General features: G+C 42.0%; 1 protein-coding gene across 13 annotated transcripts in view; it reads right to left on the bottom strand.

Moving 5' to 3' along the window:
* Window positions 1–26,040, bottom strand: part of MARK3 (microtubule affinity regulating kinase 3) — a 63,315-nt gene extending 37,275 nt beyond the window's left edge. For 2 of the 13 annotated variants that reach the window (XM_065838229.2, XM_065838230.2), the window contains exons 1-4: window positions 25,321–26,040; window positions 17,027–17,065; window positions 11,627–11,818; window positions 5,728–5,781 (exon numbers count right to left, since the gene is read on the bottom strand). In XM_065838229.2, coding sequence (XP_065694301.1) covers window positions 5,728–5,781; window positions 11,627–11,818; window positions 17,027–17,065; window positions 25,321–25,371 — 336 coding nt within the window. In that variant the 5' untranslated portion in view covers window positions 25,372–26,040. Of the gene's footprint in view, window positions 1–5,727; window positions 5,782–11,626; window positions 11,819–17,026; window positions 17,066–25,320 lie in introns of those variants that run through there. The other 11 variants (XM_065838236.2, XM_065838237.2, XM_065838232.2 and 8 more) reach the window with 10 other exon arrangements.
* Between the last annotated feature and the right edge of the window lie 569 nt (window positions 26,041–26,609).

Raw genomic sequence — 26,609 nt, 5'->3', positions numbered from 1 at the left:
CCCAACAGACCTTTTGCCCCATGCTACAACTATGGCTGTGAATGGCACACTGCCTGAACACACAAATACTTTTAATTATCTTATTATCATTATCCAGGTCTGTGTGCCTGACACTTTGCTAGATGACAAGCTGCCTAAATGCAATCAGGATTGACTGATCAAGTAATTTTTTGGCCATGCAAAACTGAGTTTCAAAAACTAAAGATGTGTGTTTTCTTCCCCACCCCCCCGAGAGGTAAGTAAATTGCCGTTAAAAAAAACAAAACAAAACACAAACAAAAAAAACTATGCTATTTCTGGAGCTTTTTCATATATAATTAGACAAAGTAGACTACTTCACCAGCTCTCTCTGATCATCAGAAATTTCAAAGCAGTTGAATTTATAGTCATTTTTTTCTTATTTTTCATTCAGGTCAGCTGAACTGGTGTGTAGTATATTCTGAATACTCCACTAATACTTTCAATCATGGTTTATACAACTGAAAGCCTCTGCTCAGCTTTAAAGTTTTGAAGACAGTTCGCTTAATTCGCTCTCGATTGTTGGCATATTCCACCCCCAATACTCAGATAAAGCCTGTTGGGTCAGACTCTCACCAAGGGCAACTCCACTGCTGCACAGATAAAAGACCTTGGCTGTTATTGAGCTGTTAGTCTATCATCATCTCACCCACCTAAAAAAAAGAGATATGTTCATAGGATTAAGTATGGGAATATAGGGAGTCATCATTGCTGCCACCGAACAAGAACAGTCAACCAAGGGCAATATAGATTAAGACAGTAAAAAAGAGGCCAAAATTCACAATATTATAATGTAAATGAATATATTCATTACTCTGTTTTTTTCTTCTAATAAAGTATGCTGACTTGACTAGAGCAAGCTGCTTCCTCCAGTTTTTGATGGTCTAATGTGATAAAGTCAGGCTTATACCACATTTTGGGCTGCCCTAAATATAACATTGGTCCACAAGACAACTAGTCTCCATTACTAGCCTCAATGAAGCACGTCAAAATGTAGCTTCTACATATGAGCCATTTGTTGAAGTGGGTGACTAGAAACAAACTTTTTAAAGAGATTATTTTTGTCTCAGAGCAAGTTAAAAACAAAAATACTTGAGAACAGAATACAGCCACCAACAAATTCTTTATTAGAATGTTAGTTAGATAAATGCACTTCAGACTGTGCTCCCTTCATCAGCTTAAATGTTATGTGTAGCATTTTGACACAGATGGCAACTTCCAGGAGGACATATGTGAATACTTGACACTGTATTATGTGTTATTGTCTATTTCTGACAAAGAAATAAAATGTAAAACATCATATAACTTCCACACAGTTTTCCCAGATTTTACAGGTCCAAAATATTATGTGCCTCAACTTCTAGCAAATGAAATAGTAATTATCATCACGCAGTAACATTCATTGCAAACAGTGAGGTTCTCTGCCACAGGAACGCAGAAGAAGGTGTAACATCAGAAGATGCAGCGTGAAGGTTCTCAATCCAGAAAATAATTTTCCTAGCTTTAGGAACTTCATTGTCATTATGAGATCAAAAGGGCAGACAAACAAGTGAAAACAGTGCTTATCAGTTTAATTTCTAATACCGAGATTACAAACTACTCCCAACTTGTTGAATAGCTCACTTTCCGTCAACAGGAGCTCTATAAATGTTTCTAGGCAAAGACAAACATCCTTAGTCTGCCAAACAAATGGCTTTCAGCTTTGCTGTGGTCTTGGTCCTTCGACTGTAAGCCATGTTAGACACTGGGAAAGAATTACATTTAATTAATGCTGCTGGCCAACAAACTGAGTGAAAAAAACCCCAACAAACCAGCAATGGAGCACAGACGCATACTGAGCAATAATCTTGAATCAGTTTTACTTGAACTTTAATATGCTGACACATCTGAAACAACAAGGGAGTGAGGGGAAAGAAGGACCCATCTTTTAAGCCGGCTCTCTGTGAACACAGCGAAAGACAGAATGTGTTCCTGCATTAGCTATTGCAAAAGTTTCAGTAACAAATTATTCCAAAAATAAAATTTAAAAAAAAAAAAAAAAGTTTGCTAAAAAGCAAGTCAGTGCACTTGCCAGACATGGAGCATTAACATATCCTGGCCTCCTTCCCCACAAAGTGGGGGTTTTTCCCAAGATCTTGTCCCAACCCAGCTGGAGCTTGACCTGCGTATTAGGGTGCTCCTGGTAAGTGCTCACTGAAACATGCCCTACGTATGATTAGGAGCCTCAAGCAGGAAGCTTTTATACAATACAAGTTTGCCTCAAACGAACTACAACTTGAAAACAGAAAAAAACACTTTTTATAAACAGAAAAGCCTGTGAATTTGAAATTCTCAGCCCTTTCTTGCAGCTTTTAAAGTACTGATTGACCTACGGTCAGAAACATGGTCCGTATTAAAATTGATGTTTAAGAACTCTAAAAAGCTTTAACAAAAAAATGGCCAAAACAAGTGGCAAAACATCTGCACACAACGAACAAAAATATTTGGCTGAGGAGCCAAGTTCTAAAAAAGGAAATGAGAAATGATTTAATGCTATTACGTGGGCTCGGTAAAAAAAAGCTTGCATATAATGGCATTGCTAATTCAAAAGAGAAAAACAAACAAACTCTTTTTTTTTTTTTTTGTTTAGGAGGAAGTGAAGTACTGTAGCATCAGAACTTGTTTGCAGTGAGACCGATACTCACTGAACAGGGTACACAAGCACTTCTGCGGAGAGCAGTGATCATGACTAACACCACCGGCATGGGAAAAAAGCTCTAAGAACTCCCTTTTCTTTCAAAGCAGGGAAGCACCGCTTACAGTTTCCTTTTTGCTAAGACGGAGCAGCAGAGTAGTAATTAGGTCCTAAACCAACAGCTAAGAGTCCCTGTGTGTGGCTACCACAGGCTTCCTCAGCGGCGGAGAAACCCGACCGTTCCACGTGGAGCTGTGGGGAGTGCAGCTGCCCGGAGCTCGCTGCGGGGGCAGACCAAGAATTACTGCTCTGGGAAGCAAAGCAAGGCCTTAACGAGGTTAACTTCTTTCTGGCAGCTAGAATCATAGAATCATTTCATTTGGAGGAAACCCTCAGGATCATCGAGTCCAACCATAACCTAACTCTAGCACTAAACCATGTCCCTAAGAACCTTGTCTAAATGCCTTTTAAACCCCTCCAGGGATGGTGACTCCACCACTTCCCTGGGCAGCCTGTTCCAGTGCCTGACAACCCTTTCTGTGAAGAATTTTTTTCTAATATCCAATCTGAACCTCCCCTGGTGCAACTTGAGGCTGTTGCCTCTTGTCCTGTCACTTGCTACTTGGGAGAAGAGACCAACCCCCTCCATGCTCCAACCTCCTTTCAGGTAGTTGCAGACAGCGATAAGGTCTCCCCTCAGCCTCATGCTCTCCAGGCTGAACAGCCCCAGTGCCCTCAGCTGCTCCCCACCAGACACGTGTTCCAGGCCCCTCACCAGCTTTGTTGCCCTTCTCTGAACTCTCTCCAGCACCTCCATGTCTTTCTTATGATGAGGGGCCCAAAAATTGAACACAGGATTCCAGGTGGGGCCTCACCAGTGCCGAGTTACAGTGGCCTAGTCCTGCTGGCTGAAGTGTCGGTGTGGATGACGTAATACAAAGAAATCAGAACTGGCAGCCTTTAATCACCGTTTGTTTTCCCCACCTAAGGATGAGCAGGCTACATGGCTCTGCCGCAGCTGAGACACCATACACCACACCCTCTTCCCAGCACGGTCCTTCCTGCCCCACCAGACCTCAAATATTTTATTGGTCTCTCCAGAAGTGCAAGATCTGAAGCATTTCCATCTTAGCGTCCCCTGTATCTACAGGTCACAGGGGCTTCAGATGCACTGAGGCTGTGGCGTTGCTGACTGTGCTGGGGGAAAAGGGGCAAGGGTTTCCAAAAAAACCCAAAAAACCAACCAAAACCTTGATTGTGCAATATTGGTAAGTATTGCATTGCGCATTCACTCTGCTTACTATGACAAGCAGGCATTTAATTTTAAGAAAATTACTTTCAGTTTTTGAATTGAGAGCACTGACATACCTTGTGAAATCTCTTCTGTGCTCATGTAACAAATGAGCTTAGAGAGCACATTAAAAATCGCACTTCCCAAATCTGATCTCATTTCTATCCTGCTCTTTTGTACTATTCTTCCAGACTCCCATTTAAGAAACTCAGTGGTAGACAAGACCAATTTACAAATCACACTTTCCAATCTAATCTAATTTTATAAATAAAAACATTACAACAGAGGTGGAGATACAAGCGGACACTAAGCAGGCTGAAACCCAGGAACCGAATGGCCAAGCAGCAAACTTCCAGCTTGTGGCTTTGCCAAGTGAACACCTGTGAGTTGTACAGAAGGTTTGCTTTGTTCCTGGAACATGAGCTCAAGCTAGCGTTACGGTCCAATCTCAAGATAACGCCAAATGAAGGATTAAGACTTTACATTTTTGTCTGAAAACACAGCCTCTCTACTTTTCTCTGACCATTTTTCCCATGCCCTGACCCCTCCCCTTCATATCACACAGCTTTTGTTTCTCTTCCAAGTGTTTAACATTTTTTTCAGGTATTCCAAATCACACAGATCTGCCACACCAATCAACTTTATCTAATCCATCACATTACCTAGTTTGTATTTAATTTCCTCCCTGCTTACCCAGAAATTACCAATAACTTAATGGATTAAGCTGAAAAAAATGCTGAGAATACTGGAACCACATCACCTACTTTTACCCAGTCAGTTACCTGCTCAGACAACCGAGACTTTCTTCCATAGGTTATTCTTTGCCTCTCGACCAAACTGTATAATGTAAGAACTTGTGTATTTTTCCAATTTACTTTTGCACCATTAATTTTGATAAAAACATCTAGTCACATGATCCTCTTAGTATTTGTATAAAATCCAAATGTGTATATTCTCCCGTTTACTCTGGTTATGCCATTTCATTTTGTTTGCAGGTAAGTTCTGGGTATTCTCTCGTTCAAACAGAAATATGCAAGGAGCTTTTTAAATCAAAGTACTCAAAAGAAAATAAAAAGCCTTTGCAGCACTTAAAAGGACAGAGTAAGAAAAGTCCTAGGTAAAAGTGACATTTAAATGTACTTCCTGCAGGCACTCCAAAGCAGACTGGCTTGATGAAAGAGCAGGATTTATCACTACTTACTAAAACAGATAAGGCGATACAACTGTAACAGCACATTAAACATTTGAAGCTAGAGGGAGGAAACCAGAACAGCCACGCTCCAATTTGTCCCATAAAACTGCAGCACCTTTGCTGCTGTGAACTATGTGAAAGGCATAGACACTGCCGGGCCTCCAGTTCAGAGGCAGTGTTTTCAAGGTCAGTTTAAGAGATAGCATATAAGCTTTGTACTTATAAGTTTAACAAAGTGACCAGCATGAAGGAGAGACAGGGTGTGACACCGCACCGAGAAGGTCCTCTCTACAGAGTTAGTCATGCTCAGGAAACTAAGGAAGTGGCTGATACCACTGTTTTCTCAGTTTAGAGCTCTGTGCGAGTTCATCTTGAACAACTGCACAGTTGTTGAAAATATGTGTTACAAAACTAGTCAGTAAATACAGTAATCAGATGTGTACAAGGTGCAATGCTTCAGATTCTCCAGCACAGGCACCCAGTGTTAATGGAAGGAGGTGGGGAAATGAAACAAGACACAATCAAGTTGAAAGATTAAATGTAAAAACCTACCTTTTGTAGACTAGTTGGGTTCAGCTGTGTTTTGTCAATTATTTTTATGGCAACCTAAAGGAAGAGTTCATAATCAGTATTTTCCACCTGGACAATGCAGCATTATTACAAGATGGTCAAATCCAGCAACAGAAATGGAAACCATGAAAACTACACAAAACCCACTCAAGCTTCTTCAGAAAATCATGTACTTGTATTTAAACTAAAAACATTTGGAATTAACCTCTGAAATTTAACTTACTTCTACTGCAACAAACTAAATGGGAGAGTGGAAAACCCCCTAGTATTTTAAGCATATAAAGATGAGAGAAGCTCACTTAGTCTTTTGATTGACATTAAGACCATCGCACTTATTACAGTGGAAGTTCCAACACCAGACGGGGCCCCGATAGAGAACAATGTGCCTACAGAGAGTATTTACACAGTGTAATTACACAACGGATTACACAGTACTGACTGGGCACTGATGGTTTGTGAAGATGCTTCTAAAAGTAGAGATTTCAGAGCAAACTGAAAGTAATTCTATGCAAATTTTATAAGGACTAAGTTCAGCTTTGGAAATTCACGGAATATTTGAATCAATTATTTGCTCCCTGATGGATATGAAAAGAAAAATTACTTGTGCATTAACAAAAACCCATTGACTGTAGTAAAACAATTTGGGCAAGTTCATTCCTTTACTGGTTCTCATCTTCTCAGTAAGTACTGCACAGAAATATTAAAGAACAATGTAAAAAATTTCACAAAATAAGCAAAATAGAAATTCAGTACTATGGTAACTAGTCCCAACCTGAAGATTGGAGGCAATGAACAGGCAACAGAGATGAGCTCCAGTACAATGCAGTTTGGATACAGGACGAGTTAGAAGAGGAAATCGGAATCTTTCTAGTATTATGTGCCAATTCGTATTTTTCCTTTCTAAAATAGAGACTAAACATGCCAGAAAAAACTACAGAAGCCAAGGAGATGGTGCCTCTCAAAGAGACAAGATGCTGCAACTCAGCTGATTGTAATACCTCACTGGTGCAAAGCAAGGGCTTTCAATTTCTCTGGAATTTTTGGCTCAAACAGTTGATGTTACTTCTTCTCAGGCCACAGCTCCCATTTCCCTGCATCGCTCCGTGCCTTGTCATCTCATTAACTTGGGGTTGGCAACATATGGAATAAAGAGTATCTTACATCAAAGTAAATTTATATCCCTACGTTCAAGTGCAAAAACACATGGACAGATCATCATGATGAAGAGGGTCAGAGGGGAACACAGTGTTCAGCACTTGGGTGAATCACAGAATTATATGATGGATAAGGTGTTTACTGAAACTGAGATTCAAGACTTATTTTGAGCCTTTCTAGATGCAAGATACAATGAGATGTCACCAAGAAGCCATCTAATAATATTTTTGCTTTGGGGAGTGTTTTTTTCTAAGGTATGCTACTGAAATTAAAGATCACTATTTCCTGAGGCAAAATTCCATTACAAAATCTTGAGAAATCGCTTCAAAAATACAAACTAACACATTAAGCAATAGGTATTTTTATATCAGCTGCTGTGTATGAAACCAAGATTTTTATCTCTACCTTTTTACCTATTGCTGTAATGTAGGTAACAAAGTTATTCACTTCCTGCAATCTCCTACAAATCCGTGCTGGATGTAGAGAGGCTGCTGCCTTTTCCAACAGCAGATAATGTTATCTGAAAGACACCCGGTGTCCCAAGACTACCTATGCCACACATTTGTGTTCTGAGTTCTACAGTTCAGGTGAATCTTTGAAAGATGTAAACTTGTTTCAATCCACAAAGTCTTAAGTAGCGTGGTTTCTGCAAAACACAGCTGACCTCTCTCACAGTGCACCGGGGCCAGATGGTCAGAGAGGGCTCAGACACTGGCAAACAAATCCAGCCCTGAAGGTCCAGGGAAGGCACACACCTCAGTTTTCTGAAAGGCAGACTCATAGGCCTGTTCATGGCACTAATTATAGCCTTAAACGCAAGATGAATTTAGAGAATTCCTATCCACTTGAACACCGAGAGAACACTGTGTTAACACTGACTGAGAGCTTGAACCCATCATCAGAATAGGGAACAAGTTCAGGTGCCTTGATAAGGTCTCCAAATCCCAGGCAAAGGGAGCCTGCCCTCAAGAATAGTTCTGATGAGCCTGAGAAAGAAAATTCTTCGTTTCACTAAGCACAGTTACTAAAGCAACAAATTGCCTTCCAAAGCAGAAACTTTGCTCTCTACACAAAGTGAATCTGGAACGATTTCAAGCATCGTGTGCTATGGCCAAGGCTGGAAGAATGCAAGTCCACATACACTGTTACACTGCTGCATCAGCCATGATATTCTGTGTGAGATTATTAGTAGAATTAAAAATAACTTTGCTTTCATCATCCACAATAACACGACATAAAATATTCCTCCTTGAATTAGAGAGTTAAAGCAATCAGAACAAAGTTGAGACACTGAGCAAACTGGCCAAATCGCCACCATTCAGAATGTTTTCTCTCTCTTAAATTTCACTTTTTCCAAGAGAAGAACAGAAGGAAGATGACATATAGATTCCTCGGAGTCAGACTTGAATCCTGGAAGAATCCTGTCTCACTAGGAAACTTCAACTGTCTTGCTATTAACTGAGCACATGCCTTTAACAAACAGAAGGATCCATATATTTTTGGCTATGATTTCAACCACTTTGGTAACAGCAAAAGGTAGTTTTATCTTTTAGATTAATTTTGGCAAATATGGAAAACTTGTCAGAGGAAATAACCTTTGATAAGCCACAACAGAAAACACATGGCTTAAAGTCAAGGAATTAACAAAAGCAGATTTACAATGAAGATTCTCAGTTTCAAAAGGGCAGACAGACTATAAATAAAACTCTCCTAGGCAGAGGATCTGGAAAGAGTATGTTTCCAAACTCCAGCTCCATCGCAGTGGAGCTGACCCTCCCTCCAGAGCTCTGCCATGAGCAGAAGGCCACGTGCAGGATAATTCAACCCTCTCAAGTTAGGTTGGTGTTCTGATCACCCCCTAATAGGCCAAACATTTCTCCCTTTCCGTAACGTGAGGCTGGGCTCTCATCACACATCCTGCAGACACACAAAAGATGGAAATGAAAAAGAGTCGTGGAACTTACTCCAGCTGGAGAGATGAAAGCTGTATCTCAGGCAACAGGAAAATTCATGGGGAAGGGCTCCAGATGTAAGGAGATGAGCAGCTACCCCAGAAGAATGCTTGAACAAACACACCCTCCTACCAAGAAGTGACAGAAAAGTGCTGAACTGCTGCATGATTTAGAAGCTAATCAGCGCAGAGATATAAAGAAGGAATTCTCGTAAAAGTGAAATTGAACTGGACACTTGCAAGGACATTAAGAACAGCCACACACACAACAAAGACAAGTAGGGTTCAAATACAGTAAGGATACAGTGGAGATGAAAACTCATTCAAGCACATCTCCCAAACCCAAGTGTTTTATTTTAGGTTTTGGTACATAAGAAAAAAGAAGAGGAACAAAGACAGGACGGCCAGCAGGAATGAGTGTGTAAAGCAGGAAATCCCAAATTCAGGAAGATGAGTGGCTGAGGCCAGACTGAGAACATTATCCTGGAGTTCTTAAGAGTGGCAGGTTTAAAGGCAAAAATAAAAAAAAAGGCATTATTGTAGCAGAGATTTCTAATATCTATCAAGAACAAAACAGCAACGCAGGTTTAGAAATTGTCAGACCTTTTTTTCCCACCTAGCAGAGTCACTTACCACAAAATTATTGACTTGAAACTTTCAGAGAAAAAACAGGGGAACAGACAAAAGGGTTAAATGCAACATATTTTCCTACAGTTAATTGTGCTGATGGAAACACACAATATATGACTATCTGGACTACCGTAAAGCCTCATCTAGGAGGATGCATGGAAATTACAGAACTACATAAGCTGAAATGTGCACAGAGCTTCTTTAATTTAAAAAAAAATGGCTAAAGAGATATCAGGTTGGAAATAACCAAGTAACAGTTTTTCAAGGACAGGACTTGGGAACGATCTTGTTTAATATCTGTATCAGTGGCCTTGGCATGAGAAGTCAAGCCATAATGATTAAGTCTGCTGAAGGAGTTAAGAGGCACCACCAAATACAATGAAAACTGATATAAACAACCTTGGAGGTGAGTTAGCAAAGAAAGTGCGATTCAACGAAGTACAAGGTGCTGTTGCTGATCACAACCAAAATACATCAATGTGACAGCCACAAAAAAGGTTAGCACAATCTAAAGCCTGATCAGATGAAGACTTCTGTAAGGTCAAGGGTAAATTAATGACACCGGGGAAATCGTTTTCCAGAATATTGTGAACCATTCTGGTCATACACATCTAAAATTCATCATTATTACTAATGTTGTACAGTTCACCTGGCAAGAAGAGAAACTTTTACTTATCTCTCTTACAAGGGAAAAAAAAAATTAAAAAAATGTTCAAGATATTCCTATAAAACTAGCTTAATTGTTCCCTTTAAAGGAAGGCCACTTATTCTAGGTAACCAGGACCAATGGTCACACCCTGGAAAGCATTTATTCTCTGAACTGACTGAATTACATCTATTCCATGAGAGTTAAAGAAACCTAGTACTTAAATCTTTCCAAATTTGGCCAAAGATTTTACACTGCCACTTTATTTGTTGGAATTTCCAACAAAAATAATGAATGAGAGGTCAACAGTTACATGCAAGCAAGAGAAAATAAACTCCAATTTTTGCAAAGCAATGTGTGATACACTATCTCCAACTCCTATAGCAAAGAAATACTAACCAAGTATTTGGCTTTCCTGTGTTAATTATCAGTAAGAAGAGGAGTGAACTTAGGTGGAAAGCAATTAATTAAAAACTTTGTCTACAAACGAGCACTGACTTTAACATCAGAAGACAACTGCTGATCACCAGAACTGTCAGTTTAAAAAAAAAAAACCAACCGAAATCCCTCCCAACAACTTTTGCAAAATGATGTCCCCACTCTTTCTCCTACTGCTACTGAACCCTGTATTAGCTCAGAAAAAAACATTCCCTTAAAGCGCTGCAGTCAGGCACATAGCTTTCTTTAGAAGTCCTTGCCAGTATCAGCAAACATTTACTCCATTAGACAGGTTTGGCAAGAAAAGGTCAACAAGGTGTTTCTCCCTTTTTCAGTATGTAGAGTTGCTATTAATAAAACAGCACCAAGAAACACCCTCTTGTAACAAGCAAACAGGACTATAGTTCACCAAATCAGAACCACCATGAAGTGCAAGTTATTAATTGCTTTGCAATGGCATGCAAGAACTAATTATGGAACTGAGAAGAGAAAGCTTTTCTCTACCACACAAAACTGAGCAGCAGAGACAAACCAGCTCTGAACAAACCGGAGAGTCTTCCTGAGGCTGCCCAGCACTGCAGACACCAGAACTCCTGGGAGATATATTGCTTTGGCAAGAAAATACTACATTTGGGCTACTCAGACCATAATCAAGAAGATATATTTATATCGGTTCTCATCATTGGCTTCCCCTCCAATACAGCCCTGCATGGTGCAGACATCAAGAGGCAGTCTTTTCAGCAAGCTTCTTTAATTGCTACCTATTGAGACCTTTTTTTGGGAATGGAGGATTTAGCACAGAATTCTTGTAAAAGACGAACACAATTCAGTTGGACAGGGACTTGTCAAAACCACAAATTTAAGAGACCATTTTCAAGAGAAATTGTTTTGTAATCACTACTAAAAAAATACAGTTTCACATTTCTATTTTTTTTTTCCTCCATCAGTGGCAACATCTCTAGTAAAAATGTGCTAAATGTTCATAGTCTTACATGATGCTATCCCAAGAGAACCTTCACACCTACTGCAATTCACAAGTGTTTACAGCCATACCACTTTACCTCTCTGCCAGTTAGGATGTGCCTTGCCAGTTTTACTTTTGCAAAATTCCCCTTTCCAATCGTTTTAAGGAGTCTGTAATTTCCAATGTGCGGCTGCTCATCTGCGCAGGAGGCTATAGAGTTCCTGCAGCGAGCTCCAGAGCGCCCAGTTCGAGAGGAAACTTCCTGCCGTCCATCTCCGTGGGACGTGTGCTGCAATAAAAACATACAGATAAGGCCAGGAAATCAAGACAAAACACATAAACTATGAGAAGCATGCAACATTCGAAACTATTAGCAACTTTGAAGGTTTCTTCAAAGGACCCAACTCAGACTTCAGATTCACACCGAACTTTGCTCTGCTGGGGACAATAAAGAGGTTTCCAATTCATAATCCATTTCATCACCTGGTAAAGACCAAGTAGAACACCACCTGAATTGCAGCAATAATTCAGCATTTTTAAGTAACTTATGTGGACTGCCAAATCATTTATGGAATAGGGTGGTTCCATATTTTTTTCCCATTTGCATTACTATGCCTAACCAGAGCAGGAATGCCTTTGCAAAGGAGACACGAAGAAGGCTTTTCCAAAAGCACACACAGTAAAACGTTCACCCTTATTGGACAGTTTAATACTACTGATTAAATAATAAAAGGGCTTTTTTCTCATGTGCTAGGCTCCTGTTCCAAAATCTCATGACTGAAAATACCCAGGATGGCCTGGAGAACAAGGGAAGAAACCTTACCTAATTGTATTGAAACCTCAGATATTCAATAGGCTGAGCACCAGCTACAGAGATCTGAGACACTGTCTGCAATCTGTTAAATTCCTTTCACTCAGTTTCCTCAAACATCTCTTAACTGTAGAAATTAATGGGTATATACCATACGTATAATAGTCTTTATTCATTAGATCACACGGTTAAGATAACAGTGAAGTATATTCTCATTTTGCAATAGAGAGCCTGTTTAAGAAGGAGCGGATTCCCTCACGTCCCTTAGTTCTCAACTCACAGCTGAGGTCTACATGCCAACCTCACAAATTCAAGTCTTAGTTAGAAATGCTCAGTAGTCTGCAAGTGTGCAGCAAATAAAAGTTCAGCTACACAGAAGATGACAAGCTAAATTTACAGCCAGCCTGGAAATCCCAGACCTTGCTTTTCTACTACTACTCTTGCTGAAACCCAACAGGGACAATGAAAAATCCAGTATACAGCAACACTTGGTCTGAAAAATCACTGCAGCATAAAGATGTGAGATTGTAACTCAAGAGTTAACAACCATGGTACAGGCATAAATGAACAAATCCATGCTTGTATGGCACTTGTCAAGTTTCACACTCTATTTAATAACCTGGTATAACTTTGTGACCATATACTTTGGCATCTTAAGTTCCTTGTTTTATAATTTGAGTGCAACAGCTGTGATCAAATTATTTTTAAAAAGACATTAATTTCATTTAAGAAATGCTACTGATAAAAGTCTACGGCAATTCTTGGAAAATTGTTTTGATAGTTACTATTAAAAACAAACACATTGTGGTGCACATCATGTTTTAGTATCAATCTGGCTTTAGCTTCTCCTTATTCCCTGGTTACTGCATTGTTACTAGATTTGTACTTCCCATATAGGTACTTAATGACTATGATCACATTACCCCTTCCCTTTAATCGGTTATATAAATCTCTATATCTATCTATCTATCTCTATATCTATCTATCTATCTATTTCCCTAAAAAGGTTGCTGTAAGAATAATACAGAAAACATTTCCTGCAGGTCTTTCAGAACCCTCTCCTACATTTCCAACACGGACCCTAACTTTAACACTTATAGATCCCATACCTTTACCACACACGATGACTTTCATTACTAGTTCCTTACATGCATGATCTCACATCTGGTTGAAGTGAAATACAGAGGCTCCTTACGTGCAGCTTATTATGTGGTCCTAGGGACTGGCCCATCCTGCTCTATTTAATATGCCAGCAATCTTTATCCTAGTTTTCAGGAGCAGTAGTACACATCTCTTCCAAACCACTAATAACTGGCAAAGGAACAAGCAGCACACCCATAACAAGATCCAGTAAAAATCCAATGTTTTATAACCATCTTTCTCAATAAAATATCAAGACCTGTAACAACTGGGTGTTTATCAATCAATAATTCCCAAGCAGGTGAAGGACAAGACCAGACGCCTAGCTGAAGAAACTACTGAAGTGAAATCCTGTCTCAACAATGTCACTGTTTTGCATGCCCTTAATGCCAGGCTGGTGCTGGTTGTTCGGGTTACCTTATTTACCCCTGTACATACCGACACAGCAAGTCCTATCCTCTATACTCCCCTAAACTTTGACTTGTAACAAACCTTGCAGCACATAATGCAGAGAACTTCTCTGTCAGCTTCTTTGGTACTTTCAAGGATCAAGTTATTCAGACCAGCAAGAAAATAAAGCAAAAACTGCTGATGCTAGATGCTAACATCCTCCTACATTGCTACCCCCAGCAACCAGGAACTGGGACTTGGGGATACTGGTGGGTGAAATATTGGACAAGAGCCAGCAATGTGTGCTGGCAGCCCAGAAGGCCAACTGTATCTTGGGCTGCGTGAAAAGGAGCGTGGGCAGCAGGTCAAGGGAGCTGATTCTGCCCCTCTGCTCTGCTGAGACCCCACCTGGAGTCCTGTGTCCAGCTCTGGGGTCCTCAGTACAGGACAGACATGGACCTGTTGGAGAGGGCCCAGAGGAGTCACAAAAATTATCAGAGGGCTGGAACAGCTCTGCTGTGAGGACAGGCTGAGAGTTGGGGTTGTTCAGCCTGGACAAGAGCAGGGGAGACCTTATTGCAGCCTTTCAGTACCTAAAAGAGGCCTGTAAGAAAGATGGGGACAGACTTTTCAGCAGGGCATGTTGTGATAGGACAAGGGGTCACAGCTTCAAACTAAAAGAGGGCATACTCGGGCTAGACGCGAGAAATTTTTTACAATGAGGGTGGTGAAACACTGGCCCAGGTTGCCCAGAGAGGTGGCAGATGCCCCATCCCTGGAGACATCCCAGGTCAGGCTGGACAGGGCTCTGAGGAACCTGATCCAGGTGAAGATGTCCCTGCTCATGGCAGGGGGGTTGGACTAGATGACCTTTGAAGGTCCCTTCCAATCCAAACTGTTCTATGATCCTATGATTTTATGTTCTGTACAGGGCCACAAGGGTATCTTCTGGATATATTAGGGGAAGGCTCACTTCTACTTCAAGTACAGCACCTGGGAAATACAGCTGCACTACTTACATGGCACTACGCTGAACTGATAACCTACCTGGGAAACAGAAGTGCATCAGTACTCTTCAGCTGACAGCCCTTCCACACCTGGGCACGTGGCACAGGGACACAAGCTGGCTTCAGCAAGAGCCCACTTAGTTCCAAGCAGAGCTTATTGTTGTTCGCCCTCCAGCAGACAGAGTCAACAAGGTGGTCGCTTTTGAACCACACAGCTGACTCTTAAAACAGAGTACCTGGATCTGTGCTGTCTTGTGCTTGAACTAATAAACCATGTTAGACTCAAGCTGGCTTATGAGGCTGTTGAGACACGGGCATCAGGTACCATGTACTCCCAAACCAGAGAACCTGTGTACAGGTTACTCAGAACTGTTCTTACTCATATCTTATTTTTTTTAACCAATAAAATAAGGTAAAGTAAGTATTCTGTTATGCTAACAAACTCTATTCCACAAATTAAACTGTCCCAGTTAATATATCTTGGGAGCTTCACTGTCCTCTGTTGAGGAATGACTTCTTGTGTCCCATAGGGTTTTTTCTTATGCTTTCTAGTTTTGCACTTAACGGGAGGAATTAACAGTTGTGGACTTATTCCAGCGAGTGTTGGTAAATTTAACACAATCTCCTTGCACAGAGGTTTGCATTTCCACCTTAATCCAGATTATTTCTTTTCAAGAACACGACCTTTTTCAGCTGTGGTTTTGAATGTTAAGTTGTGTTTTCCTAAGCAGTTCAGTTCTCTCCAAATTACTTGTTTGTAGCTGTGTTTTGCTGTGTAGATATCTGTCCATTTGTAACCATATCTAATTTGGACTTTACTCCCCTTCACAAAGTAAGTCTATCAGCAAGTCCTTTCTCTGTCAAATACAAGATTATAATATTGAATGGAACACAAGCTTTCTAAAAACTGTAGAAAACAGCTCCCCAGTTTCAACATGGATTTTCTTTTGCTTATGGAAAAGAAAGAAGAAGAGGGCTTGGTAGCATGTAGTACCAAAAGGCATAATCTCAAAACTGAGTAGAAGTGTTTCTCCCACCCAAACCGTGTTCAAGAAGCCATGACAGGCAGATGGGAAGCTAAATGGTGTAGGCAAAAAGCAAAAATGTAGATGGTCCAAGAAAAGGTTCAAGTCATGCACTGGCACATAGAGCATTTGGTTGCACTCAGCTACTTCCCAAGGCAGTTGCCTCAGCAGTTGCTTTCATGCAACAAAACCACCACCACAGATGAACAGCTCCAATCTCAGCCCAGAGAAACAGCAATCGCATCCTCTGCTCCAAATGGAGGTGCAGGTTCTTTGTCTTTTCCCAAGCAGACTCTCAAAACCCTGACCTCCAAAGATTCTGTTCAATTTCAGGTTTATTTCACAGGTGCACATTTACATGGCTTCAACAAGAAAGCAGGTTTGTCTTAAAAAGGTAAAATTTAAGTCAAGCATGTGTTTATTTGTAGTAAGCCTCCATACACTGTGGTAGGTGAGCTGTATCACCTGGAGGTGCGTTCTGTGTAAGGGTAACACTTGTTCATGACACTCACCATGGTTGAGGGAATCCCAAAAAACCCAAAGAAAGACCATTATACAGCAGATAGGGAACTGAAGCCAGGAGACTGGATGCTTTGTGCAGCTTCAGATCAGCCACTCACCATCTCTTTTAAAAGAAAAGTCACCTGAAATCCACTCATGACAAGAAAGCACTTTATTATGTATCTTGCCATGCATCAGGTTCATTTCAAAATCGTTTAAATACTTCAAAGGTTTCAGGTTTTTTTTTGTTGTGGTGGGTAGTTTTTTTTTTTCCTGCTTGTTTTTTGTTGTTGTTGGTTGGTTGGTTGGTCTGGGTTTTGTTTGGTTTGTTTGGGTTTTATATGTTCTGCTGTTGTTGTTGGTTTTGTTTTGTTGTGTTTTCTTTTTTCTTGTTCTTCACTTAATAGAAGAGTTCCCTAAAAAACCTATTAATTTTCAAGCCAACAAGACAACCTGTCTCATTAAAAAAAACCTATTCTCTTCCTCCCCCCAGCCCCAGCCCCACCCTTGTATTACTCAACCCAGAAGGAAATGGAGTACAACAACTCCATTTGTGAGACTTCACTGCGAGGGAGGGACTGAGCCTAAGACCAACTATATTTGGAACACAATGCAAAACCCACCTTTTCGCAAAAGCCTTCCCCCAATGATGAGCCGACATCCTTTCATAGCCAGATAATGATTAGCATGAAGAGAAAGAAAAAGAAAAGAAAGTAAAAAGCAAATGAAATATGAAGGTGGCAGTAACTGAAATTTCTGGGGTAATGTTAGCTTTATCGAGTATCTGTATGGCTAGAGACATCTTAACATTCAGAGCATTAGAAATACACAGTGCAGAGGATGACTAGTGTCAAAGTTCTTATACTGCTTAAGAAGGTGCCCACAGCTGAGAAAAACCTGGAAGAGACAGAATCTGATATCCATTCAAAGAGCTGAAAAGCATTAAGAAATCAGAATGCCCAAGACCTGCAAAAATCCATGTTTATTTCCAGTAAGTAGGAAGCTTTCTTTCTAAAACAGGGAGGACAAACAGTTATGAACTTTTTTTTTAAGCATTTATTTTATACAATAGTGAAAACTACCTTCCCATCAATAAAATGAACTAATAAAATGTAATCTTACAAAAGTCTCTAGAAACACTTATTACCTTAGCTTTTACCTCATCTTTGTATGAAATACAAAGTGATATTATAAAATTTATTGGAAAGCTGTGAGACCAGTAACAATAGTAATCGCCTAATTCAATTCAGCATTTTTAATTATAATAAGAAAAAACTGTACTTAAAGCCTGTCCCTTGCAATGTTAATCTAAACATTCCAGGACACAATGAACATTCGGGAGACTTCATTACCCTACTCTGGGCATGCAACATATAAATACATGGTAATTTCTGGCTGCACACTCCCCACCAGCACTCTTATTTATAGAAAAACTTACCAGGAAACACATAATTTTTTAGAACACAAAAATATTTTACATGAAACCTGAATACAAATTTCACTGCAGCCCTTTCTAACAACGTGTTGTATTTTATTTCCCATTTGTCATTAACATCTTTAAGTACAACTCGGTGTAAGAGAAAAAAAGGTTAGCCCTAAGGATGTTCACAGAGGTAGTGTCTCATTGTGCGGATATATCCCTGGAACAGTACAGCAAGGCATCCTGAGACTGCTGACAAAGGAATTCTATTGGAAAGTCAAAACACAGATATTTCTGGCAACCACCGAGAGGTGTCACAGCAAACACTCAACCACAATTGTCTATATACCAGTTACTACTCTGGGAATCCCTAAGTCATCAAGTATTATAAAATACTACATTATTTTCCTATATTATAAAATAGGAAGATGTCAGGTGAAGATGTCCTGCACTTGTCCTGATTTTAGTTCCCACCTACCCCTGAGCAGGGCACAAACCAGCACAGGGAGCAAGGTGGGTTTGGTCAGACCCAATATGCCCATGCCAATGTTGGCATAAACCAACTTTTTTGTTCCAGCACGTACAATTAAAAGGCAGTTTTCAGACTAGCTTGCTACATAATCAATCTTAAGGGTGAATAGTCATGGCTTCCATCTCATGAAATTTTAAACACTGTCCTACAAAGCAAAATGTTATCCAACATGGTACTACAGTTATCAATCCATGAAGGCAGATCTAGACACTGAAGTGTGCTACAGCCCTACCCTATGGATGCTGTGATCAAGTGGAACAACTGAGAGGGTCAGAACGCGGCAAGAGAGACAAACAGACCTTCTAGAAATACATTATAGCTGGTAAAGGAGAAAATACTAATTTGGATGCTTTCATTGTCAAAAGGTGAAGAATTCGCTGTGCAGTTCTCAGCCTGCCATAGTACTCATTCAACTGGTATAACACTTCATGAAAATCAGTGGCTAGTTTAATTAGGACGTATTTGTCAAACAACCAGTTTAAAGGGAGAACCTGAAGAGTAAATACAGTCTTTAGCACGCACAGGCTATATCTCTTGACACACATTCTTAATTCTCCCTAACCTCAGCAGGGGAAGGTAAAATAAAGGAAAAAACAAAACAAAACAAACAAACAAAAACAAAACAAAACAAAACAAACAAAACCAAAAAACAGCAGTGATAGGAGAAGGCAGCTACAGCTCCAACTGAGCACACTAATGCAACTCCTCCCACCGGGCAGCCTGATGGAGACGGTATAGACTGACATGGAGGAGACTTTCACCTGGCAGCAGGAGCATGGCTACCTAAAGCAAAAGTTGCATGTTCACAGTTCTGGCCACAGACCAGCGATGGGAAGAGTGAGTGACACCTGCAGCATAGCCCTGAGGATCTGAGCGCCAAAAGCAAAGCACTGACAGTCTGCAGCAAAGGAAGGACGCTCCCTTTCACAGGCGCACGGGGTCTGGTTTTCCCCATATAACCACTATGGCCTCCGCCAGTGTATCTGACATCACTTGGTTCATACTCCGTACAGCATATGAAAGTAGATCTGTAATTCCATGATTAGCACCGAACAACACAACAGTGAAGAAATCCTGCTTATATAATCAAAAAGATAAGTCTGGTGCCAGTTAGAAAAGCTTTTAAAGAGCTCTTTTGTTGCTTCACATTATCAAGATCTGACATTCATCATATCTTTCCAGCCAAAGTTTCTTTGCTGCTGATTAAAATGGATATTTATTGACATCAGCCTGGGGAATAATAGCCGAAGAGCCAACCATATTCTATTCTTCATCAACAGTACTGCCAACTAAGTTGTTTCCAGAATCATCACTGTCAGTAATTACATGCTAAACAAAAAAAAAAGACAACCTCTCAGTTGGTTTTCAAAGACCACACTGAGCTTGCAGATAAAAAAACTTTGTTTCGGCTTTAACCCTGCAGGAAAAAAATTATTTGAAAGTTAATTTTTGTTTATATGTATATATATATATATACACACAGAGCTCAACAAGTTGCTGTTTTATGGGCCAAGGATTCTTCTCAACCCAAGGGTTTCATCCAGGAGACCGACTGAAGCATTATCACATGTGTACTCAGTACCTTTCAGGTTTATGTTTTAAGAGCAGAAAGCATCTATTCATCATACATTCTAAAGATTTTTAGGGCCTGATGATGATCTCCGCACCAAGCTGAGCCAACCCTGATATGCCACGAGCCTAAAAAAAACAAGCGACCTCCATTTTTGACCTGGCTGACATCCATGAGGCAGCATTACTTGACTGAGAAGAGGAAGTTGCAGACACATGCTACTTATATATCATATGAAATGGAGATCTGGAGACACAAATGCCTCCACTCTACAAATTCCTTTGACTTGAGTCACCTGAGACGCATAGTCAACAGGAACTGTCGTCTTACATCAACACGAACACAACTTTTGACTAGAATTAAAATGGAGAATCGAGCAGGTACGGATATTAGGCGATTGGGTAAGAAAGCGTAGGAAGAAGCCTATGAAGTTTAGTGTACTAAATCCTGTATTTCCTTTTGTTTATTTTCTTTCAATTAATTTCTGTAGTTGTGCCCTGTTTTTCAGACTGCTACTTCAAAGGCCACAATTTAAGTCACATTCAGTGGTGCTAATACAACACATGAACTAAGTCTGATCTTTTAACAACTCTGGAGTAAGGTCCAGTAGCTTGGTTTTTCTGAGTTACTCAAAGTAAAAAAAGAAAAAAAGACATTTGTTTCCAGGAGCAGAACAACACAACTTTCAAAAGGTGAACCACTGCAATTCTAGATCTCCATTTGCAGTCGTGGCACAGCTCAAGTTATCTCAGCCCTACGGAGCTGTGCTGTGACTGGCTTCAATCAAACCAAAACAAAAATAGTTAAGAAACATTTCCAGCCTTCCCCACCTCAACTGGACATTTCCAGCCTCTCCTCTGCATCAGTGTTTGCAGCCACAAAGAATGGAGATAAACCCACTTTTCTTAGGGGTTCATTTCAGTCCGATCAGAGGGCTGAGCAGACTCATCGTACTGCCCCATGGTAATTATGCTGGCACAAACCACGGGTGGGAAGAGGTGGCCCAGGCTGATGCCCCCAGCAGCCTCCTGTTGCTTCACACCGACGGGGACACCAAACGATGAACCAGCACGGCACAGGCTGCTTAGCGGAGCTGAAGAACGAAACCACTCACCTCAAAATGCAAAAATACTCACAGCTGGTGGCTGACTCGTAATGCCACACAACCTCATCAGGTTTTTTTTTGGAGTACAAACACAGTATGGGACCTATCAGGCATCTCATGCAGTTAAGAAATACACACATAGAATTTTCCTGCTCTGTGAAGATTTGGACTTAAAAAAATATATCCCAGATGAATTCCTAAAACATATTTTATTTCTAGTTATTTTGCCACTTTCACCTAATTTAATCAAAACCAGAACACTTATGACAACTGGTAAAAAATATGGAAGAATGTAGATAGTGCCTGTAGAAGAAAATCTACCAGAACTCTTGGTTATAGGCACACTCCTCGCCTTCTCTTTCAAAAAAAAACCAAACAAACAAAACGAAAAAAACAACAGGATTTCATGCCATGAAAGAAAGCATTCTGATTACAGATCTATTTGTAATAGGAGAAGACTGATAAATAATATATAGAATAATGCGAGCTTGCATATTGTCTGCAAATGCTCTAATGCATTTCTTAGCTAATTGGTAATAAATCAAGAGGTACTGCACCAACCTTCACAGTATCTTAGATTTTTGAACCTAACCCTGCCTTTACTAAACCTTTTTAAATTAAAAAAAAAAAAAAAAAAAAAGATACTTTTGCTGCACAGAATCCTTTTGTATAGATTTGCACAAGCATAGTTGCCATCACACTGGCATTTTTCAATAGCAATTTTTTCACATTAGGCACAGTCATGGAGATAAAAGTATATTTTAGTCTCGCTTTTCTCAACTTCCTTAAATTTTTAATTCAGATTGGCCTGTAGTACCAACACATTCAAAACACCTTTTCTCCCCCCAAGAACACAGCTGTGCAATAGACACAGAGGTTCAAGTTAAACTGTTTAGTCTAAGATTTTTCTTTTCTATCTTGTGCTCTTAAAAAAAAAAAAAAATAATACTACTTATTTTTAAGAGCGCAAGATAGAAAAGAAAAATATCTGGCCTCCATATTACCTGTATTTCCTTGTTTCTATCTACAGTTCTTTATCACCTCGCCACTCTTTGCTTATTTTTTAATGGGTATTTGTCCTACTCTCCACAATCTTGTTTCTTCTGCTATTGCTTTGTCAGTAGTTGTCCTCCATCCTGCCACATAAACGTTCCTGTGTGTCTCATCTTTTGTTTTCCACCATCTACCTTCCTTTCCCATTGTGTTTCCACACTCCTTCCTCTTTCATCTTCTCTCTCTTCCTCCTCACCACTAGTAGAACAAGTTTACTCATTCTTCTGTCACCTACAGGTCCTTTGTCTGTGTCTACCTTGTCTCCCAGTTTTGGATTAAGGGGGTCTCTGCTGCCCCGTTGCTTTTTCTCCCTCATGCAGGACACAATTCTGAAGAAGACAGAAAAGATCCGATCCTCTGCTTCTCTTCTGTCCTCTAAGGAGCCAGTAGCCACTGCTGCACAGGAGAGGGCCAACGAGGAGCTGCTCCACCTTTGCGGTGAGAAGCCAGCTCATCGCAGGCCAGCAGCCAGCTTCCAACTGTCCGAGTGTGAAGTTCCTATGATCACAGATCATCTGGGATGCCTTTCCTCTCAAAACCAGGTGACTCGGAGCTAAATTCTTTCATCTCAAAGGCACTAAAGGCTTGATAGCTGTGAGTGGCTTTTGGGGAAAGTCACTGTGACATTATTTCCACTTCAGCAGTACATGCATGAAGTGTCTCTATAGGAAATAGTATACACTGCGTTAAAAAGAAAAAAAATAATCAAGTACTGACAATTCAACCTTGTCTATTCAAAAGGAGTTGCCAACCACTGAACATGGTTAACTGCAAGCACAGACAATGATAATTTACGCTCACCGTCATTCTGGAGGCTAACTTCATTTTCAAAACTGCAAGTATAGGCATGGATAAGCTATGATCAGTACGATTCAAAACCAGCCAAGTCTTTGTCAGCAGTGGTAACCTTCCAAGTACAGAGAAGGCATTAAGGGGGTCCACAACCATGGCCCAAAGGCTGGCTGGATACCTTGGCACCTCTTAAGCCTCTTCCCACCCAAGCTTCAAAGAGTCCTATGAATATTAACTAATTAGACTTCTCTTATGCGAAAGAGAATTACAGGCTCAATTTACCTGCCAACACAATACACCCAGCTTTGAGGTGGAAGAACAGTTAGTTGAAATATAAAAATTGTCACATTTGTTATTAAAAACCAGACCTGGTATTCTCAGCTGTAGGGATAATTCAGAGAGACTAAATGTCAGATTTAAATTTAGTTTTAAGGAAGGCTGAACAGAATGTTTTTCGGTGAATTTCTAGATAGCTGATGTCAGAACATCAGAGACAAAGCTTCTTGGGGGATACAGTATTGTACTGGGGGGTTGGTTCAATGGATTTGGCGGGTGCTTGGACTAATCGCTCCCTATCAATATCACTACCTACAGGTATTTCTGTGGTCACCAGCCCAGATTACAGCAGCTGAAAAATATGCCTTAATCTAAACCTAAAGCAATTCATCTGCAAGCAAGACAATCCATTTATGTTAAACTATGAAAATTACCAAAGAGAAGTGTTAGACCAATATTTTGAAGTGAGAACAAGGTGCCTTAAGTGGAAGACATGTAAAAATCTACCTTCAAGTGCCAGAACACACAGCTTGTGAATAATGTATTTGCTCAAGCACATACTAGGTCTTTCCACTGTTAAGTTATCCATAGTAGAGTTTTAATTAATTAGAGAACCTGATCCGAACATTTTCTAAAATGATTTACTGAGTGGCCTAAACACATATACATGGAGCTTGAAAACCTCAGTCAAGTTTGCTTAAAGACTAAAACAATTATCCAAATAACCTTTGTATAGTATTTTGTAGAGTATGCTACAATTTCAACTTTCCCCATGGCATAGGAAGGGCGGCATAGTATTTTAATTATTTTCTTCCACAAGGCAGGAAGCTCATTGAGATTTTACAACCAAATATGCTTAGTTGGCTTTTTGCTCAATACAGCCCTTAGCCTGCAGGTTGCATCTAGTGCTAAAACAAATAAAGATCACAGAAGTTAGAAGTGCCTATTATGTCAATAAAATCTAAATCCCTAGTAATGCGGTAATTGTTCCGTGCAGCATGTTTTCTAACGCTTTGTCTGGTCTTGTTTTAAACAATGGGGTTACCATCACTTTTCTTGGACTATTTATGGTCTGGAACAATCCAACAGTTTTTCCTGATCTTTAACCAAAGTTTCCACTTTTTATGCCAGTCCAAAACACGAGCAGCCTCCCAAAAAAGAAAAGCCTCCTCTGTCAAGCTTAGCATCTGTCTTCTAAAGAATATCAGATAGCCTTTACAGAAAGCTGAATACAAAGTTCACTGATTGACTGCTTTTAGGCTGCAGTGAGTGACAACTCCCTCCTGTTTATCATTTGGAGACATGTCAGAGCCTATACAGAAAAATAGTCAGACAGGATACACCAGGATCAAGTAAGTTTTAAGTTAAAAGAAATACAGTTCCTATCTGCAGAAAGGGAGTCTCCTAACGAGCTTCATTTGTGGCTATCTGCTCACGTGGTAGGACTTTTTTTTTTTCCCCTTTCTTTTTCCTCTAGAATACGACCTGTGTGATTGTTAATACAGTGTTCGACTCAATCTTGTAATTAAAGTGTCAATTCCTAAACCCTGGCTTTGTTAAGAAAAAAAAAAAAGGGGGGGGGGCAGGAGACGAAGTACAGGCTCCCTTGTCTGGAAGATAATTCCAATAAAGAAACCCTTTTAATGTCATCTGAACAGGTGACTAGTCTAACAGCGTCATTACCATCGAGAACCCTGCAAATTAAGCATGGAAGAGGCCTATTATCTAGGTCACCTAGCCCACCCCTACTAAAACTGAATTATTCCCCTCTGTTTACCAGAGGTTTATTCGGCTGCTTTTAGCGGTAACTTCGTGCATTAGAAAACAGCAACTCCCCGGGAACCCCCTCCCCATTGCAGAGCTCTTCTCTCCCCCTTTAGCGACACAACCAACCCGATCCCCGCCACCGAGAGACACACGAATGAAGCGTTAGCGAGGAGACACCGGGTCTGGGGGAAAAATGCCCGCAAATACTACCAAATGGGGGAGCATCGCGGTGGGGAAGTTAAAAAATAATGCATTTTAAATACACAAAGCGGTACTTTGGGAACAGTACAAGCGGTGAGAGGTTCATGACAGCCCTCCGCAGGGCGATGCCCCCCGGCCGCGCCCCGGGCCGGCGTCCCCAGAGCCGGCGGGGCCGGTCCCCCCGCGGCCGGCGGTACTCACGTTCTCGGTATCGCGCTCGTTCACCGTGGGCAATGGAGTCCGAGTGGACATTTTCCTTCACTCGGGCGGCCGCGCTGCCCGCGACGGCGGCGCAAACACACACACACACGGGCCCCCGGGCTGGGCTGCGCGTCTGCTCCGAGATGGTGGTCGCAGGGAGCCACCATGAAGGACGAGGTGGCTGGCGGGGGGCGGCGTCACGTCGGTGCCCCCCACCCTCCGGCGGCGCCCCACGCCCGAGCTAGATCCCCTCAGGGAGAGCGGAGCGGCCTCTCCCCCTCCGAGTCCTCCGGGCTCATCCTACAGGCAGGCCGGGGTCCGCGAGGGTCAGCAGCGGGGAAGGGGGCGCCTCATCAAGCGGGGAGGGATGGAGCCGAGGGAAGGGAAGCGGCAAGGGAGCGGCTCCGAGCGGGAGGGAAGCGCAGGGCGAGTGGGGAGGAGGCGGCAGTGGGGTGCCGCGCACCCCGGCTCCTCTCGCCGGCCCCCCTCCGCTGCAGCCGGGGCACGGCGGCTAGCGCAGGCCCGCTACCGAGGGGGCTCCCCTCTCCTTCCCCCGCCGCGGCCCTGCTTCACCGGGCCGCCGCTCGCATCCCGGCCCGCCCCTACCCGCCCGCTCTAGGCTCCTAGAAGGCCGGCACCCCGCGGGCCGCGGCCGGGCTGGAGAAGCTGGCTGCCCGCCTGACTCTGCCCTGCCTGCCCCCCGCCCCTCCGCCGCTCCCCGTCGAGCCAAGATGGCCGCCCGGCTTCCTCCGCGCCGAGCCCAGCTCCGACATGAACCGGAAGGGCCCGCCCCCCGCCCGGCCGCGCCGAGGAGGCCGGCACCGGCGGCTTGTTGCTAAGGGCTGCGGCGGGGCGGGGGCGGCGAGCGGGGCCGGGGCGAGCGTGTCCTTGTGTGGCGACTCCTATCCGCCCCCCCCTCCCGCACAGTCCTCCTGCGTTGGTCAGCGGGAGCCCTGTCCGTCCCCGGGGTCCAGCCACCCTTCGGCCCCCGAAGCAGACCCGGGGTGGGGTGTCTTCTCAACAGGCCCTTGGAGAGCTGCGGGGCCGGGCGTGAGACGGGAAAGGGTGTGAGCGAGGCGGGGAGCTCAGGTGTTGGGGACACCGCGGGGCAGAGAGGGCGCGGAGGTGGCTGGAGAAATGTCAGCATCTCCTCAGCCGGGGAGGGGACGCAGGGTCGGACTCGGCAGCCTCCTCACAGCCGGGAGCAGGAATGTGAACGTGTGGATCCAAAACCACCTCTACTGATGGTCAGGGCTTGGTCCTCAGATCGTCTTCTGCCAAAACATGTC

Source organism: Patagioenas fasciata, chromosome 5 (genome assembly GCF_037038585.1).
Source record: "Patagioenas fasciata isolate bPatFas1 chromosome 5, bPatFas1.hap1, whole genome shotgun sequence".
Taxonomy (NCBI): domain Eukaryota; kingdom Metazoa; phylum Chordata; class Aves; order Columbiformes; family Columbidae; genus Patagioenas; species Patagioenas fasciata.
This window is presented reverse-complemented; position numbering and strand designations above follow the sequence as displayed.